We start from the raw sequence: 17,698 nt of genomic DNA, 5'->3' as shown, positions 1-17,698 counted from the left end.
CAAATATTTGGTCATCTGCTTTAATCTATCCTTTGTGAGTCATTTTCAGATTTTCTTTGCTAACACTCCTTTTAAGTGCAATGCCATGTTTTTTTTGCATTTAAAAATAAAATGTAGATAACAGTCAATAGGATAACAACAGAGAGAAAAAAGTACTTAGCTGTGTTCTGCCAGCTACTCCTCTTAGACCAGAGGGAAGATTGACTGAGATTTTTAACCACACAATACAAACCCTTTTAATTATCAAATTCTCATCAAGGTAGAACATAATTGCTTAAAATAAGCAAAGCACCATTAAAAAGAGAACAAAGGTGAAAAGACCAAATAATTTATGCAACAATATCCTCAGAAAATTCGCAATTAAACGGTGCTGGCTAAATGAGTCATTTCAGACAACATGGAAGAAATGTCAATACAATTTAATGTCTCTGATTTCACATTGTGAAAAAAAGTTACTTTTACTAAAATGTTACATTCAAGCAGTTAGAAAAAGGAAACACTCACAGTAAATTTTGCAATGACATTTTTTTTGTATACACACACATTTACTCTTGTTGGTGCAGACATTATTCATCTTTAATCACACTCATTCAGACAGGTGTCAGCTCTGTTGAAAAGGCCTTTATGCAATTACATTGGAAATAGAAGAGTACGCTTTGTAATGTGTTGCTATGGTGATGAGTGTACAAAATAGGAAGAACCTTCTTGTCTTATGCCAACTTTATGTGTGCACTCTGCTGTGAATTGCATTCTCTTCAAACCATGCGGTGTTTTTGCAGATATGCAATAGGCAAACGGCAAGCAGAATTACCACATCAATTCAAAAAGCAGGACCCCAGAAAGTTCCCTGTAGAGCTTGAGGCCCACCCTGTCTTCAATGCCTTCTCTTAGCTATTATTCAATGAGAAATAGCTTTCATGAAATGTAACTAAAAATAGCTAATATTCCTGCCCCGGTGATTGAAAAGATGCATAACAATTTTTTTTTACATTGGTGGCATTGGTCAGACCTTGAAAGTTGTTTTTTTTCCATTTTTAATTGATTCACAAGGGAATAGGCATTTGCATTTGCCTAGATATTTAAACAATAACATACACCTAAACACTAGCCATCTATACTGCACTACCACTTTACTTCACAAGCAGAACATCTACATTACCTCATTGCCTAATGACAATATCCACTTTACTTACTGCACCATCCACTATTTTTCCCATCTTCCCCTGAAAGCTGTGACTCAGGTCGATAAATATAAGATGGTTTCCCAGTCTGTGGCCACAAACACCTATTATTCACATCATGCAATGCATCATGACTTGACACCACCCAGTGACCACAGTTAAACCCGCCAGCAGGGATTGCTGGCCAATGACTACTTCAAGAACCTAGGGTGATTGTTCATTCCCTTGCCGTTCCCCCCCCCTTTGATACTTTCCTACATCACCCTACCATTCCCTCTCTTCTCCTCCCACCCTCTAAGACAAACTAACTCCATACACGCCAGAAATCTAAACTAAAATTCCTATTGTTTGTACGGCTCAGTTCCCAAAATGGGCAGTGCATTTCCAACGGATGGAACCATCACTCACGTAAAATTTACATGCAGTGTGCACAGTCTCAAAAAAAAGCTCCATTTTTGATGATGTAGCAATGGATATATATTAGGTTTTCAAATTTCAGTGCTTATGTGGATTGACCATTACCACACATATTTGTGTGTTACCTAAATTGCCCTCAAGTGATCAACTAACACTTATGCTTTGATCTCACTGGCCTGATATTGTAACACATAAATAACAAGAATGGAGGATGCTTTAAAAAAATGGACTAGAAATTCTGATTAAGTAATTAATTCCATGTTGACGAGCTTGCACTGCATTCTACTGTGCTCTAATTTTAGACGTGTGTTGACCTGTTTATTTTAAATGGATTAGCATCTGCCTAAAAGTAATACATGCAGGAATGCAGTATAGCATATTAATCCTTCATTTGCAAAGAGTGCCAATCAGAATCAATGCCCTACAATATATAATATCTGAATGCTCCTATCTGAAGCTTGCTTCTCTCCCTTTCATCTATCTTCCTACTATACAGCAGGAAAGGTTGCTGACCCGTGAATCACAATGAGAACTATAGTTCCAATCATTTTTGTTCATTATGATTCATATAATTGAAGAAATCACATAGGCTGGATTAACTAGAGGAAGAAAAACATGTTCGGAGATTGATTAGCAAGCATTAAGCAATGCCCCCACCAAAGCACTGGAAATACCGAGTGAAATGCGGCCATGTGCTGGAATGTGCAACATGCAACCTGGTGAGCTGTAGGCTTGAGAAAGCAACCTCACTGCTTTCTTCCAGTGCTGGTGTAACTTATCAACTAGGTTCTGGTCCCTTCCCATTTCCGATTGGAAACGTCCCCACTCCTTCATTGCAGGTTTGCACTGTTTGCCTAACATGAGAATGGGTATGCCTTTAAAGTGTGTGATCGGCTCTTCCCAACATCCCCATTCCTGCTAAACAAGTGTGCAAATATTCCTCGACAGACCCTCCTTAATACAGAGCAGACATTTATGAATACTTGTCCATTTCAATGTGCAAATCATCATTGAACAATAAATATTCTTTAATCATTAAAAAAACATAAATAACAGATTCATATAAAAGCCATTTTCTGACCCACAGGTCAATTTTTCTCCTCCCTCTGTTAATAAAGATTGATCTTTAATGATTAAGTTGTATTTTGGCAGCTGACCTCCCTCTCCACAGTGTGCAGGGTTTTCCTGCCCTGACAACATGGACTCTCAAAGCAGAGTTGTTACTGCCACAAGACAGAGCCATCAACATTGTCCATCGTGCTGGCCCCAGTAGCAAAAATTTAGTGGAGTACGTCAAAGTTGCCTCAGCCCAAATCTGTACTCCTTATAACCTCCCCTCTCCCTCATGGTTGGCACTGGCATTTCAAATGTCCTGCTACCTGATTTAAAATATTACGTACAAATGTTCAAAGTCAATAAAAACAGAGAACAGTGTGGCTGCATGGTGATAAGTTATACTTCATGGAGGAGCCAATTAATGCCACTTATGATTCATTAGCAATTGTCATTGGTAACCATTGCTCAGAAATAGGCTCACAATCACAACATATGGATGTATATGAAAAAGATTGTTCTCTTCATATCACTGTAAGTACGTTATATGTAGACTGCAAAAGCCAAGTCATTTTAGCTTAGTTAAAAAAAAAGCTTTATATTCTTCAAGTTGAGTTTCTTCACAGTTTAAAAAATTCTTCATGTCAGGAATCGTGGAAACTGTTCTGTTCAAAGAGAAAAAAAAAAACAAGTTAAGCTATAAATCCTGTACTAATATTACAATATCAATTCACCCAAATTCAATCACACAACATTCCATACAAACCAAAGTAGTGATTTGTAATTTTGTTTCATTAAGTTATTACTTTCAATGCCAATTTTTATTAGTGTTTTTTGCTTTATCTATGAATGGACCTATATTGTTGATTATATCAGATCACTGTTGTTGTGTTCCATTCCTGTGTCTCTTTTTGTCCTTGCCACCAAAACACAATCATCTGCCATCATTGCACTGAACTAGGTCAGGTACATTTTCACCAAACTGAATAATGCTGAATTCATTTGCAAAGCAATCCTTGTGCAGTCTGATTATGGTAATGGTCGAGGTTTTAAAAAATAAAATAAATAATTTATTACTATCTTATTCAATAATCCTGAGCGTATAGTTGTGCACATCTCAAGGAATTTTATATAAGAGTAGCACAAGCAATAAAAGAAATAAGCACTGTATTCATGTTAAAAGGGGAATCTTTTTCTGTGGCAAACTCATTTACTTTCTGTAGATCAATGGAAGGAAGGCAAATGCCACAGAAATGCTCCATTGTGTTTAGCTTCTGCAATTATCTTGGTGCCCCACAGGGCAATGAACACTATTTGTTATTATAAGGGCATCAAAGGTTATGGGGAGAAGGTAGGAGAATGGGATTGTGAGAGATAATAAGTCAGCCATGATGGAATGACAGAGCAGTCGATGGGCTGAATGGCCTAATTCTGTTCTTATGTCTCATGGTCTTTATGTGAGTGTTGGCCATTAAATATAAAAGATGAGACACTGAAATGTAATTGTTGAGGGATTCTCCATCTCTATACCATCCTCAGAAATGTGTTGGTTAAACATTTCTGCATCACTTTAGCTAACTACTAGCTAACCCTTTCTTACTTTAGTAGCTCAACATACAATGGATAACCAAACTGTAAACTGTTTAATGATGTTTACAAAAAACCCAGCATTTTAAATGAAAATGCTGATTGCAAATATAATTAAATGTTCACCCTGTTGGGAATAAACCGTTTATTTTTTGAGTTTGGAAGCAGTGACCACGTGGGTGTTTCAGTGCTGGGGCTCCAGAATTTTTCAGTCTGCATCAATGATGTGGATAAAGGCAAACATTTGCTTGGTGGCAATGTGGCTTGTGGGGAAAATGCAGAGAGGGAGACATGGTCAGGCAAAGTCAATATGGTGTTAGAGATATAATGTTGGGGACTATGAGTCACCCAGTTTGGGAGAAACGTTAGAAAGTCAGAGGGTTTCATTTTAATGTTGTGAGGTTGAAATGTATTGGTTTCAAGCAGACACAAATCACTGATAATATGCAGGCTCAGTTATTGATCATAAACAGCCCATTGTCCTTCACTGCAAGGGGAAACTTTCTCTTGAAGAGCTGCTGCCTCATGAGTCCAGTGGCTTAGTTTTGTGCTGCTTGCTGCTAGTTGCACACTTACTGTGCGCGTTCCTCCTGGTGTTCCAGTTTCCTCTACAACCCAAAGATCAGTGTGTTGATAAATGATTTGACCGCTGTAAATTGCCCCTGATGTGCAGGTATGTATCTGGGAGGAACTTATGGGAATGTAGGGAAAATGAGATCAGAGTATTAATGTAAATGGATACTCCGTGTCTGATGTAGACACAGTGGAGAGAACATCCTGTTTCTATGTTGTATGAATCTATGATGGTGACTTTGAAATATATGCACAATTAACTGTTTCACATATTTGTTACTATCAGCTGCCTTTGCCTGAAATGAACGTACTTAAACAACAATGGTAAACCAATATAAGGGGAAAAGTTTTTACTTCAAGAATATAGAAGACTTTAAGATCCAGAACAACAGCATCATTTAGAATAAAACTCAGTAAGAGAAGCTCTGCAGTGACTATTTTAGCAAAGTGTTAAAAAAGCATTGTTCTACTACAAAGAACATTTTAATTTGACCTACAAGGTAAAACAGTTTATTTCAATATAACTTAGTAACGTCACAAATGCAGATTTGTTTCAGAACATGTGCTGTTCCAACCTTGAACTGTAACCAGTGGGATCCCTAATGTTCTAGGATAGCTGATGGGTGAATGGCAGTTATTTTTCCAGGAAGGTTCACTCGGGCAATAACAGGAAACACGCATCTTTTAATCACGGTTGTGTAAATCTCCATTTGCTATTTTCTCCTCCACACCCCCAACTCTCACCAGCACCAAGGATAATTGACAGTTAATATTACTTTAAAATTAGCCAGTTACTGATCCCCTCTACCTCAGCCTGTCATTAAAAACCTGCCAGCATGCCATTTCCAGAAAGAACTAGGTCGTAAAATCAGGAATGGAGGATTAATATCGTATTAACCTTCTAAGATTCTCCCTGCTCCAGCCAATGAAAAGAATACTGCAAATTTGATGCAGGAAATGTTATGCTTTTTATTGCTTCATCATTGTTTCTCTTCATAACTCACTGGCTGCCTGCCAACTTCATGACAGGACATTACCCCGAGAGTAAGTAAATCACTACAGAATGGCTGGTTCTGAGATTAATTTAAACCATTTGTTTATAATGCACAGCATAATCCAGCTTGTTTTCTCAGGATTACCTAAACTCACAGTGATGCCATTTCTAGTATAAATCACCAGTTATTTTGTTTTCAAATTATATCACTCTTGTCATAGCATTTGCAAATTGGAAATTCTGGTATTCAAGCACAAAGATACGTATTGTGACTATACTTTCTTCTACCCTGCAGTTCTGACTGAGGGTCTTGGACCTGAAGTATTAACTCTGTTTCCCTTTCCACTGATCTGCTGAGTGTTTCTAGTATTTGCTGTTTTTTTTTTAAATTTCAGATGTCAAGCAGATGCAGTCTTTTTTGTGTGTATAAAGTCACATATACTGGAATGTGAATTGCCATTACCCCTGAAAGCTTACAGTCCAGAAATGACAAGGATCGTATAGGTCATGTCTTAACCTGGGACTGGTGCTGGGCAGGGACTAAGGAGAGCTGCCAACCATCCCTGACTCTGCAGCGAGTTACAACCGCTGTAAAACATCTAAACTTCAGGAATAGGCCATTCAGCCCATTGTGCAAGCTCTACCATTCAATATGATCCCTTACTGCAGTACCACTATCTAGTACCAAAGTACTGAAAGGGTGGCACAGTACTGTAGAAGGTGGCATGGTGGTTGGTGTAACGCCTCACAGTACCAGCCACTGTGACTCAATTTTCACTATAAGGAGTTTGTCCATTCTCCCCGCGACAGCAAGGGTTTCATCTGGGTCCCCGGTTTCTCCCATATTGCAAAGGCATACGGGTTAGGATGAGTAAATTGTGGATTAGTCTGCGAAGAGCCCTCAAATTTCACCATGCTCCTGACAGCAACAGAGGTATGCCGGCCCTTGCAGGCTGCCCCCAGCACAATCCTCAGATTGTATTGGTCACTGGCGCAAATGACGTACTTGAATGCAGGTTTCGACATACAGGCGGACACGTAGCTAAAGCTGATCTTTAGAACTAACTCCGTTTCCCTTAAAGGCCAGAGGGAATACCAATCAGACGGTGAATTGCAGAGAAATAGCGGGCATCTGGAGACCACTATTGAGGGCTGGAGAAGAGATGCCCTCACTCAGGTTGATCCCAACACGACAGTTTCCTAAAGCCAACTAAAGAGCAGAGAAGTCCCAAACTTCCCTTAGGGAGATGAAATTTGGATATTCTGACTCCTCTTTGCCCCAACAGGTCAAAGAAATAAAATGAAAGTAACATATTTCTTCGGCCTCCTCTGACTGCCTGCTCCACCCGCTAAGTTGGAAGGCAGGAGCAGTTCAAATGCTTCCCAGCCTACCCCTCTGGCTAAAATAGTGATTAGGTCCAATGACAGCATCATCTATAAAAAAAGGGCCCCATCATTTAGGCCTCCTTCTCAATAGCTTAGGCAGGCAGGCAGGTTAAACGTGAAGCCTGTGGAACTGGTGGGGAATGTTGGCGGTTGAGTTTCACAAGGAGCTTTCATGGTTGACACACCTTGATAGGCAGGTTGTAAATTTTCTCCTGTAAATTTACTCTTTATACAGGTTTGAATTTTCAACTATGCACTCCGGTTTGTGAGAGCCTGCATTTTTTAAGCGAGGAGCATTGTCTGAAATATCCCCTGCAGTGATTTCAATGGGATTGCCGCTTTGCAGTGGGGTTTCTACCCAAAGTCAGTCAGAGGTGAGCAACACGCACACACTCAAAGTGCTAGAGAGGAACTCAGCAGGTCAGGCAGCATCAATGGAGAAGTTGATATTTTGGGCTGAGACCCTTCATCAGGACTGGAAAGGAAGGGGGAAGAAGCCAGAATAAGAAGGTTGGGGTGGGGGGGGGGGGGGAAGGACACTCAGAATTGAATGCTGCTAATAGTGTTGCACTAACCTCTACAGAGCCAATATTAAGATCAAATTAATTACCTAAACAGACCTTTTTTAAAAAAACTTTTTTTGATTACAGATCAGATGTTCATCTTTAGACAGTACTTAATGAAGACAATATATATAATATATATCCTCATTAAAGAAGATCTGTCCGGAAGTCAAGGCCTGAAGGCCAGGGCCCCAAGACTATGACTCTCCACGAGTCTGCTGGGGAAGTTGAAAGCCTAATGATTGCAAGTCCACAAACCTGCTAGAGGCTGGTGGCCGAAGGCGGCCTGTCCTGTGGTTAGAGGGCTGCCTATGCGTGTGGGTGGGAGGGAGGGGCTGTCCCACAGGAGCGGTTTTGCTGTCGTTGCTTTGTCGGTTGGTACATTGTGTTCTGTTGTCCTCTATGTGGTTCTGCCCAGCATGGTGGGCAAGCTCTGTTGCCACTGGAATGTGCAGTGACACTTGGTGGTATCCTGGGGGTATTGGTTATTAATGCAAATGAAGTATTTCACTGTATACTTGGATATTCCTGTGATAAATAAATCTAAATATGAATCTGTTTTAACATCATACTGATAGCACAAGGGACATGTAATGTGCCTTCGCTAATAGCTTCCCATATATATCAGATGGCAATGAAACCCCTGTACCTCAGAAAACACAAGAAAGCCCTTTTCCTTTGCTAGTGAGGGTGCAGAGCACCTGGTACCTTTCATCCTGCCCCTCAGCTTCCTGGAACACTAAAGTTCACTTCTTCCACAGATTCAACTTAAAAAGGGCAAATTGGTCAATTGGACAGCAAATTGAGAGTGTGTCTTTTAATGCCCTGCTTCCAGTCATTTAATTCTGTTGGTTTATTTCACCGATTCATTTCTTGGCAATGATTTTAACAACTCCTTACCTGTAAAATATGTCTTCTAGGTAGGAAGATGCTTCCACGTGCTAACAAATGCAGTGGGAATTAATGAATATGGTACTGTAGTGATGCTATTCCACGTGTCCAAAGTGGGATCATAGCAGTCCAGTGTCTTACACCTCTGAGTGCCAAAATAGCCCCCAACTACATAGAGTTTATTTCCAGAGGCCACGGCATGGCAGCTCATTCGCTTAGCAGTTACGTCGCCGACTTTCGTCCACTGATAGGTCTCACTGTTAAATCTGTACGCAGAACAGGCGGAGAATTCGGTGTCCCCACCCATGATGAAAATCTGGTTCCCCAGCACAGCAGCGGCTGTGTACCTCCACGGCTGCGGGCAGGTGGCCGGCACAGTCCACCTGTTTTCAACCGGGTCATAACACTGTACTTTGGGCAGTTTGTCATGGCTTACGCTGGTACCGCCAAAGGCAAACAGCCTGAGCTTGGCACTGACCACCGCAGCATTGCTGACACCTTCTCGGAGAGGCGCCACCATTGTCCACTTGTTGGTCACTGGGTCGTACTGCTCCACCTGCTTGAGTGAAACGGAGGGTGAAGCTGGCTGGCGTCCCGTGGCTGCCGTGTGACCTCCCACCACGTACAGGGAATGCTTCAGCTCAGCAGATCCATGGCCGAACCTCGCAACGAGCATCGGGGCCGACTTTGACCACTCTTCATGAAGAGTATCGTACACCCAAACATCCTTAGAGACTCCATTTTCTGACCCTCGGCCTCCGGTCACATATACTTTGCAGCCAATCGCACATGCACTGAACTCTTTGCGTGGGCTGGGGATGTCTGCTTTTGGAATGATCTCCTTTGCTTTATGGTCTATTAGATAAACTTTATCACACATAAAAGTCTGTCCCCCAAGGAGGAGCAAGGCATGCCCAGTTTTTCGAGGCCTGGCACAAAGACTGGTCACAACTCCATCGTTCTGTAAAATCTTTAATTTACAATGTATTGCTTCCTCAATTAACTCCTTACTCTTCAGCTGCCTGGTAATAAGCTCTTCCGTGGCCACATTCTCCATCAGGTAAACAGCTGGAAGGAGGGCCAGTCGAACAGTCTGCAACAGTTCCGGCAAACAACAGTGGCGCCTGTTCACATCGTACTTCACCCACTTTATGGTGGTCTCATACACAAGCTTCTCGTCCTCCGTCTCCAGCTCTTCGCTCGAGAGAAGCTGCACCAGCGTATCCTTTGGCAGCTGCAGAAAGTCTTCGCTCTTGCTGATGGTTGGGAAGTTACTGAGGCACATCCGCCAGGACAGCTCATAAAGTTTAGTGCAATGGTGGGCGTCGGAGAGCAGCAGCATTCCCAGACAGTTGGTCGGGTGTAGGTTTTTCTCCAAGAACTCTGCGCAAGCGTCACGAATATCTTGGAACTGCAGCATGTCACCTGCCTCCAGAAGCGACTCTGCATTTTCTTCATTGATAAGGACACGCGACGAGTAAGCATAGTCTAAAAGAAGCTCGAGAACCTCTGGGTGTATGGAGTTATGGAAATTAACTTCGTTGTCCTTGCTCTCGCGCAATCCTCCGCTGAACATGGCCTCAAAGTAGCGGCTACAGGCAGCCAGCACAGCCCTGTGACAAGGAAAGGTCTTCTCCCCTGCATGAAGGAGGACATCTGTGAAGAGCCTCTGTTGACGCAGAAGATTCAGGTGGGTGAGGACACTGTCAGCATAGGTGGTCTTGTGGAAGAGATAGATATTCATTGAGCCATTGCTGGCTCTTGATTTCCGGTTTTCATGCATCCTTACTGACATTCTCATCAAGCACTGTGGAGAAAAAGAAATTCAGAATTCAAGCTCACTCACAACTTGTGCGGTTCAAAGTCTCTTATCTTAATTTTTGTTGGGAATAAAACCCATAATTTTACATTTGCATTTTGTAAAAATAACTTTTGGAAACAGCAAACTAAACTACCACCAAATACCAGCCGCCCATTACAGCCCAAAGGCAGAGGGCTGTTTTACTGTAACCGAATAAGTCAAATTCCAGTTCAATTATTTGGAATTCTAAATAGCCACCGTCATGGAAGATTGCATTCCACAATTTTTATTTTTCTGTCAAAGCCAGAACCCTGTCTTTAACATTCTCAGAGAATGTTATTTCCAAATAATCAATATCTTGAACATCCAATTCTGTTTTATTACATTCCAGTGTTATTTGGTATTTTAATGATTTGCATTTTGAATTATTTATACATTTTGTAGGGCAGAAACCTGTCCTGGCCCGTTTCTACAGTGCTCCATCTAGTGGTGCATTTTAATAACGATGTAAGGCAATTGAAATCTCCTGTTTTGTAACCTAATGCTAACACCATAATTACATAGTGCTGAATGTTGTCACGAGGATTCCCATATAAAGCAGCAGTGAATATGTAATTTGTGCATTATATCTATTTGAACTGTACACACAGCAACACAATTATAGATGTAACCCTTCTACTCTTTGGAGAGATCATATTAACAACAGTGAACAATATTGATGAGGAGAGACCTGTCACTGGTGGTACTGGTAGGAGCAATTAGAGGTGATAAATTGACAGTATTTGCACAGGAGTATTGTACATTACAGTATATTAAAGTGGCATGTTTTCCCTGTTACGTGATGACAGCAAAGGCAGATAAAGCCAGTTGAAACATAAGTGAAATTAACAGGTACTTAATATTGTTATACTATATAAATGACTGCCAGTGTATAAAATGGTTCTCTAACCATTCTAAAGATAAGCTATGTCTTCAATAGATACTTATATGTAATCAGTTTAAGTTTGTTAGCATGAAGTTCCTTACCGGCACTGAAGGTATGGGTGTAAGTCTTGTTCCTGCATTATTACATATAAATTAACCTGACACAACAGTAGAATAGTAGTAAAAATCTACCGATGATTGGAATAAAGCAGGGCATTGTTTCATAATTCGAGAAAAATAATTAAAGATCCCAAGGTACTGATCAGAATATCTTTAGATTCTTTAACCAAAACATTGCCCTCACCAAACATAAATTCAGAAAATCATTCACTTCACATTTATATGCAGTGTATTGCTTAATAAAAAATGACTCTTAAAACTGCCAACAAAAAAATTGTTTTCAGATTTCAGTTTTTCCATTTATCACATTATACACAAACTAATTTTCCTTTAAGGCATCTGGTCAAAAGAGAGCTAAAACAGTACTCTATACCATTTTTTTTTACTCTAAGCACTACTGGTGTCCATACAGAAGCACATTTTACACAGCAAATTTCTGGAATAGTTCAAACCTGCTTATTTAAACCATTAGATAAATTTATTTTAAATTTGACTGTCTTATGTTCTAAAAAAATTTGCAAAATAGTAAATGAAGTGAAAGTCAGTGTAGACAGTACCACCAAAATGCCTAATAAACCTCACAAATAATCTTTACAACAACACACACAATATGCTGGTGGAACACAGCAGTCCAGGCAGCATCTATAGATGCTTTGTCGAAGGGTCTCGGCCCGAAACATCGATGGCGCTTCTCCCTATAGATGCTGCCTGGCCTGCTGTGTTCCACCAGAACTTAATGTGTGTGTTGTTTGAATTTCCAGCATCTGCAGATTTCCTTGTGTTTGCAAATAATCTTGAAGTCAGTTGCAGAATATAACTAACATAAGTTTATCTACAAATAAACAAATTTGTAGATAAACTGTTACCAATTGCCAGAGCAACTTTTTAAAACTTTTAATGTTCCATAAAACCTCTAAGCAAAATTAGCTTGCATGCCACACCTTTGAAAATGACAGATAAAAACTGTAACTGCAATGAAGATAGATATAGTCCTCATGCTTGCAGTGCAGTAGCATTAAGCAAAGCCAATAACTAGAAAACCAACTAGCACCTGGAGTGCAGGAACCCACTGCCCACTTGTCTCATTTGAAACTGCACAGGGCCTCCGCAACCACACCATTTACACCGGTGATGCCCACGTAGCTAGCCCCATCACTAATAGCTCTAGTCCATGTATCCAAGGTGACTTTGACATTGACCATTAGCACCATGGCGCTCACACCTCATTATCATCGTCACTAGACTGCCACTGCATATTGATTGATGCTCGGGACAGGACAAACTCTGTAATTTGCTGACTATTTAACTTGCACAAAGAGGCAGTGTCCTTTAAAAAACGTCCATGTGTTTGCCCTTTGTTTTAATTTGCCCATGAAAGAAAGGTTTTGTTATCTGCGGCCGTCTGCTCTGTAGTGTGATAAACATTATATCTGACTGCATCCCACCCCCACAAAAGCAAAGCGCGAACAAAGCGTTATAACTCTACAGCAATACAGAGTTGTACTGTATGGTAAAGAGACCCTTGGGCCCAACACGTCCGTGCTGACCACTGCTAGCCCCGTTTGCCTGCTTTCGGCCATAAAGTACAGCTGCTGTGTAATGTACCTGCCCAAACAGTTTTTGAATGTTATAACTGCACCTCTCTACCAGCTCCTTCCACGTACACAATACTCTCTTTCCACACAAACTGCCCGACGCTGGAAGAGTTTCCCAGTACTTTTTTGTTCATCCCCACAAAATAAATACCTGACATGGGTTTATGTGTGACGGCGGCGAAATACTGGAAGGGAATTGCTCGCCTGCCCCTTTAAATGATATAGAACCCCGTTATTTTGTTGAATGCCCCGGGGCGCGCAGCGTTTGGTGTCGTGGGCAGGTGTACAGATGGCTAACTGCCCCAGTTACCCGATTTACCGCCACTGAAAAGCGCGGTATTTCCAAACAAAAGTGAGACCCGGTGACAGCAGCCTGCGCTCCTTCTGGCAGGGCTTTACGCCTCCAACGATGACTTTGAAGTGAATAAGGATAATCGTTGCTGTTAAGTTTTTAACTGTACCTTAGAGCGCTAACTCCTCGAGCTGAAGGCAATCAGCCGTGCGATTTACCGGCCCTTCTTGTGTGAAAGACCAGTGCCCCTGCAATTTGCAGTCTTGGCACAAGTCAAAGAAACGCCCGGGTCTCATTGTCAGTTGAGAGACATTCTTTTCATTCTACGGAAGTGGTGATTCCTCAGAACTAACGTAACATTGGCCACTAACCAGCGCAACAACCCGGAGTGATCATTTACACGTGTGAGGTAGTACGTTTCAACTTTGAATAGCCTGAATTTCAACTCTGCCGCATGTTGAAAAGAATTCCTCGAGATTAGGTGCATGTTTGGAAGATGCAATAGTTATTGGGTTTAAAAAAGCATAAAGAATACATCTCGTGGAAAGCCAGCAATAACGTAATCTCGATAGGGAAAAAAAGAAATCGGCAATCGATACTCTATCCCAGAGATTTCATTGCCACGGCCGATTAAAATCTCATTCATGTCCATGGGTCAATTTTCCCATTATTACCGAGTCAACCACCGCCCTGATACAAGGTAACATACATATACACACACACACACACACACACATATATATATATATATATATATATAGAAATCGCATCTTAGCCATCTACGCTATTGTTCATTTCAGTCCCTCAGTTCCACTCACTGTCTTGCTACTGTGTTGACCGGGACAGGAGCCGAGAAAGTGCGCGGCGGTTTGGTTTAACCGCTAACGGTTTTCCGCTCGTTCTGAGGAACCGCTTGGAACTGACTCTCAGGTTCCCTTTCGCCCAGCGGCTAGGAGATAGAGCGATGTCCGGTACTCCCAGCACATCGTGGCAAAGCGAAACGGGATTCGAATACACAAAGGCACCCGAGTTTGAAACTGACATTAAATTGTGAATTACTCGTTTACTGTACCACTATATTCAAATATTTGATAAATTGAGCTCAGTAATTGAGCTTGTCCGCTCAGTTCTTACTCACATTGCAAACAAATCGATTCACAAAGGGTCAAAGAATAAAGTTTGTTTAAGTTTTTCCGCGTGCGTCCTCTCGCCGGCTCCCGCGTTGAAAGATGGTAGAATACAAACAGCTGCTGGCTTCTCCGTCAAGGCAAACAGCGTCGCCTTTCAAAGGCAGGGAGCAAATGGGCAGCCTAACACAGGCCACAGAAAGAGCCAGAACAGACAGAGAGAGAGGGTGAGAGGGAATGGGGGGAGGGAGGGAGTGTGGGCTGCGGTTAGTTACCCTCGGCCATCAGCAGCGGAGCGAAGTTATGTGTCTACTGTGGTCAGAGCCCGCGTGTGCAGCAGGCAGCCAGTGACACACTGCACACTGAACCAATGTCATCCTAGCCAACTACAGTTTCCACACGCTCTCGCTTCAGCCCGACCCCCTTACCCTGCCCAATACCGTTACCCACAAAGTTATCCCGGCCCCACGTTGTAAACCTATCAACTGACCCACGTTGTCATACCAGTGAGCCCTGTTTCTTATTGTTACCCCTTCAACTCAACGTTGACCCCTGACTTCACCGCGACACCTGCCCTACTCCGCTCAAATAGGTGGCAACTGCTCCCACGCCCTTCCCAAGCCGGTATACCAGCCCCTAGGTCATCCTTTGCCCGAAACTCCAGATCCATTCTTCCCCTACCTCCCCTCTGTCCCCCAGCTCCGCACAATAATTGCCCCCTCCCACCTCACGCTCTGACTCCGGCCAAGCACTGTGGCCTCCGCTGCTCTCTTCTCGAAACTCACCCGTGCTCTACACCAGCCCCTGGACCGCACCGTGACCCCAGCCACACAGAGACGCCAGCCCATATCGGGCCCCTAGCCCGAAAGGTTCGTGCGCTGACTGTGCCCATGTTGTGCTTGTGCTGCAGACAGTGGCTCCTGCCACGGCCCATTCTATATCCCTCGCCCGCACTGTAACTCCTTCCCTCCCTCCCTGTAGCCGCACAAATGACAGCGTGGTTCCCTGTCTCTGACAGCAATGTGACTTCTGTCCCGCACCAGTTCCCAGTCCTTTTGTGTTCTCCCCAACTCCTGCCCGGTGGAACACCAGCCAGTCCCGCTTGGGAACACCGGCACTGCAACGTTGCACGTCTCGATGCGCCCATCGACACTGCCCGCTGCAACGTCAAATAAAACGAGGACTTACGGAAACTTGTCAGCAGTTGGTCCGGCGAGTGAAAGCATGGTCCGGGGTGTGGGCTCGCCTGACTTCGGGCTGTGGTGTCTCGGGGCTAGGCAGACCAGTTGAACCGGGAACTGGCTTGGACGCAGATTGACTGCTCAAGGAGAGCGATTCACACCAGTGAGCCAATGTCACCTTCTGCAGTTAGTGTGGGCACGACACATGGCGCTTGGTACCCAGGCGACCGAGAGCAAGCAGCGCACTGTTCGGTGACTGAGCGGAGGACGATCTGATCACAATGACACTGCGCCACAGCTCATTTATACCCGTGCCGTCTCTTCCACACAAACAGCACAGTGGCAGCGACTGTGAGACAGATCACACTGTGAGTGCAGCCGAGCCGCTGAAACGGAGCGGCGCTCTGCCTTCCGGGCAACTTGCTGCAATCACTGTTGCTTGGGCGCGATTTCGCTGCCTTTATAAGCAAGCCGTTCAGCACTGGGCTACAATTATAGCAAGTTCCCGGCTCGAAGCCAGAACAGGAAACGTCTTGAGTACCAGAGCTACTATTAGGGAGCTGAGGCGCGGGCTTCTCATAGGCTGCTTTTGCGAAATGTTGAATGCTCCCTTGTTATCTCTTTTTTTTCCTTTCACGGAAAATGCTGACAGTGAACAGTCTGTAAGGAAAGCATCTGCTGTATTCGCCCACCAGAGAGTTACGCTGACAGGTTTCATCCCCCAAGCTTCTACCATTTCAATTTGTGCTTGGGTTTAATTTTTAAATAAAACTTTCCCTCTCACCCACAATAGGCTTATCTTTATCACTGTAACACGCTGCACACCCTCAGACACTGAACAATCGTCGGCTACATTTCTTCAGGACCAGATGTTTCTCTCCACTGTTGTTGCAGAGCTATGTGCGGGCACTGAAGTCAAAGCGTATCAGTCAACACGAAAATATAATTTTGATATAATTGCTTTTTATTTCAAAAGTAAACTTTATTCATAACTATATATATTCACACACACAAAATAAAATAATTGGTTAATTTAAACGATTTGTCTATATCACTAACAGATATACTTTATACACGAACAAAAAAAACTATGTTCACAATCAAAGAGTGTAATTCCTCTCTAAGCAATTTGTGCAAATTACAGTCGGTAAACGAATCTTTGAAGTGTTAGATATGAGTCAGTCCGAACCGGAATGCCAGTACTTGTCAGTGTGATTGTGTTGGGCAGGCTTACTCGACCCAAGTCTGAATCTCCTGGTTTTCGTCACCATTCTGGATATTCAATCTCTCGTGCCCATTCCTGTAAATTCTTTAACTCTGATATTTTTGCATATTTACCAAAGGCGATTTCTTTCGCCCTGAATCCCAGCTTTCCTCTCTACACCACATGTTAGCTCCTATTTATTTATTTATTTATCTATCTATTTATTTATTTATTTATTTGTTTGTTTGTTTGTTTGTTTGTTTGTTTGTTTATTTATTTATTTATATCTATTGTCTAGACTCTAGAAGACAGACATCCGTAAGCGATTTTATTGCAGGTTCTTTCCAATGCTTTTTCTGAAAAGTGAAGGATTTTTTTTCAACCAGTCCCAATAATCTCAGCTTCGTTAAATATAAGGATTGGGTTTATACTCTGAATGCAAAGGGTGATTCAATGCGCATTACCTTGGATTTCTAAATCACCAAGCAACTTTGACAACTATATTTAAATCAAAAACCCCTCAGCAGGAGGACCAAGAGAATTTAAAACCATAGTGATTATTTTGTACACATATTAATTCATAACCTGTGTAGACTCAATGACTCAATGGGCAGAATGGCCTCCTCCTTTGCCACAATAATTCTATAATTCCATGAGATGTATTGATTCAAAACAACGTCTTGGAAGACAGCTGCTGGGGATGGTGGTAGAGGCAGATACATTTGGGACATTTTAAGAGACTCTTAGGCAAATGGATGAAAGGAAAAGGAGGGCTATGTGGGAAGGTAGGGTTAGATAGATCTTGGAGT

At 42.4% G+C, this 17,698-nt stretch overlaps 1 protein-coding gene across 4 annotated transcripts; it reads right to left on the bottom strand.

Annotated features, from left to right (window-relative positions):
• Window positions 1-404: 404 nt before the first annotated feature.
• On the bottom strand, window positions 405-16,126 carry enc1 (ectodermal-neural cortex 1). Of its 4 annotated transcripts, XM_059974553.1 has the most exons (4): window positions 15,290-15,657; window positions 14,516-14,687; window positions 8,655-10,452; window positions 405-3,316 (listed from the first exon to the last, which is right to left on the bottom strand). In XM_059974553.1, exon 3 carries the CDS (start codon window positions 10,444-10,446, stop codon window positions 8,671-8,673), a length of 1,776 nt encoding a protein of 591 aa, XP_059830536.1. In that variant the 5' UTR covers window positions 10,447-10,452; window positions 14,516-14,687; window positions 15,290-15,657; the 3' UTR covers window positions 405-3,316; window positions 8,655-8,670. The 4 variants fall into 4 exon arrangements, with proteins under 4 accessions (XP_059830536.1, XP_059830534.1, XP_059830535.1 ...); XM_059974551.1 differs by lacking the exons at window positions 14,516-14,687; window positions 15,290-15,657 and adding an exon at window positions 15,693-16,126; XM_059974552.1 differs by lacking the exon at window positions 15,290-15,657 and having other exon boundaries at window positions 14,516-15,213.
• Window positions 16,127-17,698: the final 1,572 nt, after the last annotated feature.

This window comes from Hypanus sabinus, chromosome 7, assembly GCF_030144855.1.
Source record: "Hypanus sabinus isolate sHypSab1 chromosome 7, sHypSab1.hap1, whole genome shotgun sequence".
NCBI lineage: Eukaryota > Metazoa > Chordata > Chondrichthyes > Myliobatiformes > Dasyatidae > Hypanus > Hypanus sabinus.
This window is presented reverse-complemented; position numbering and strand designations above follow the sequence as displayed.

Excerpts from the sequence above, each read along its gene's own strand:
- enc1 (XM_059974551.1), bottom strand. The coding sequence starts at position 10,446 with ATGAGAATGTCAGTAAGGATGCATGAAAACCGGAAATCAAGAGCCAGC.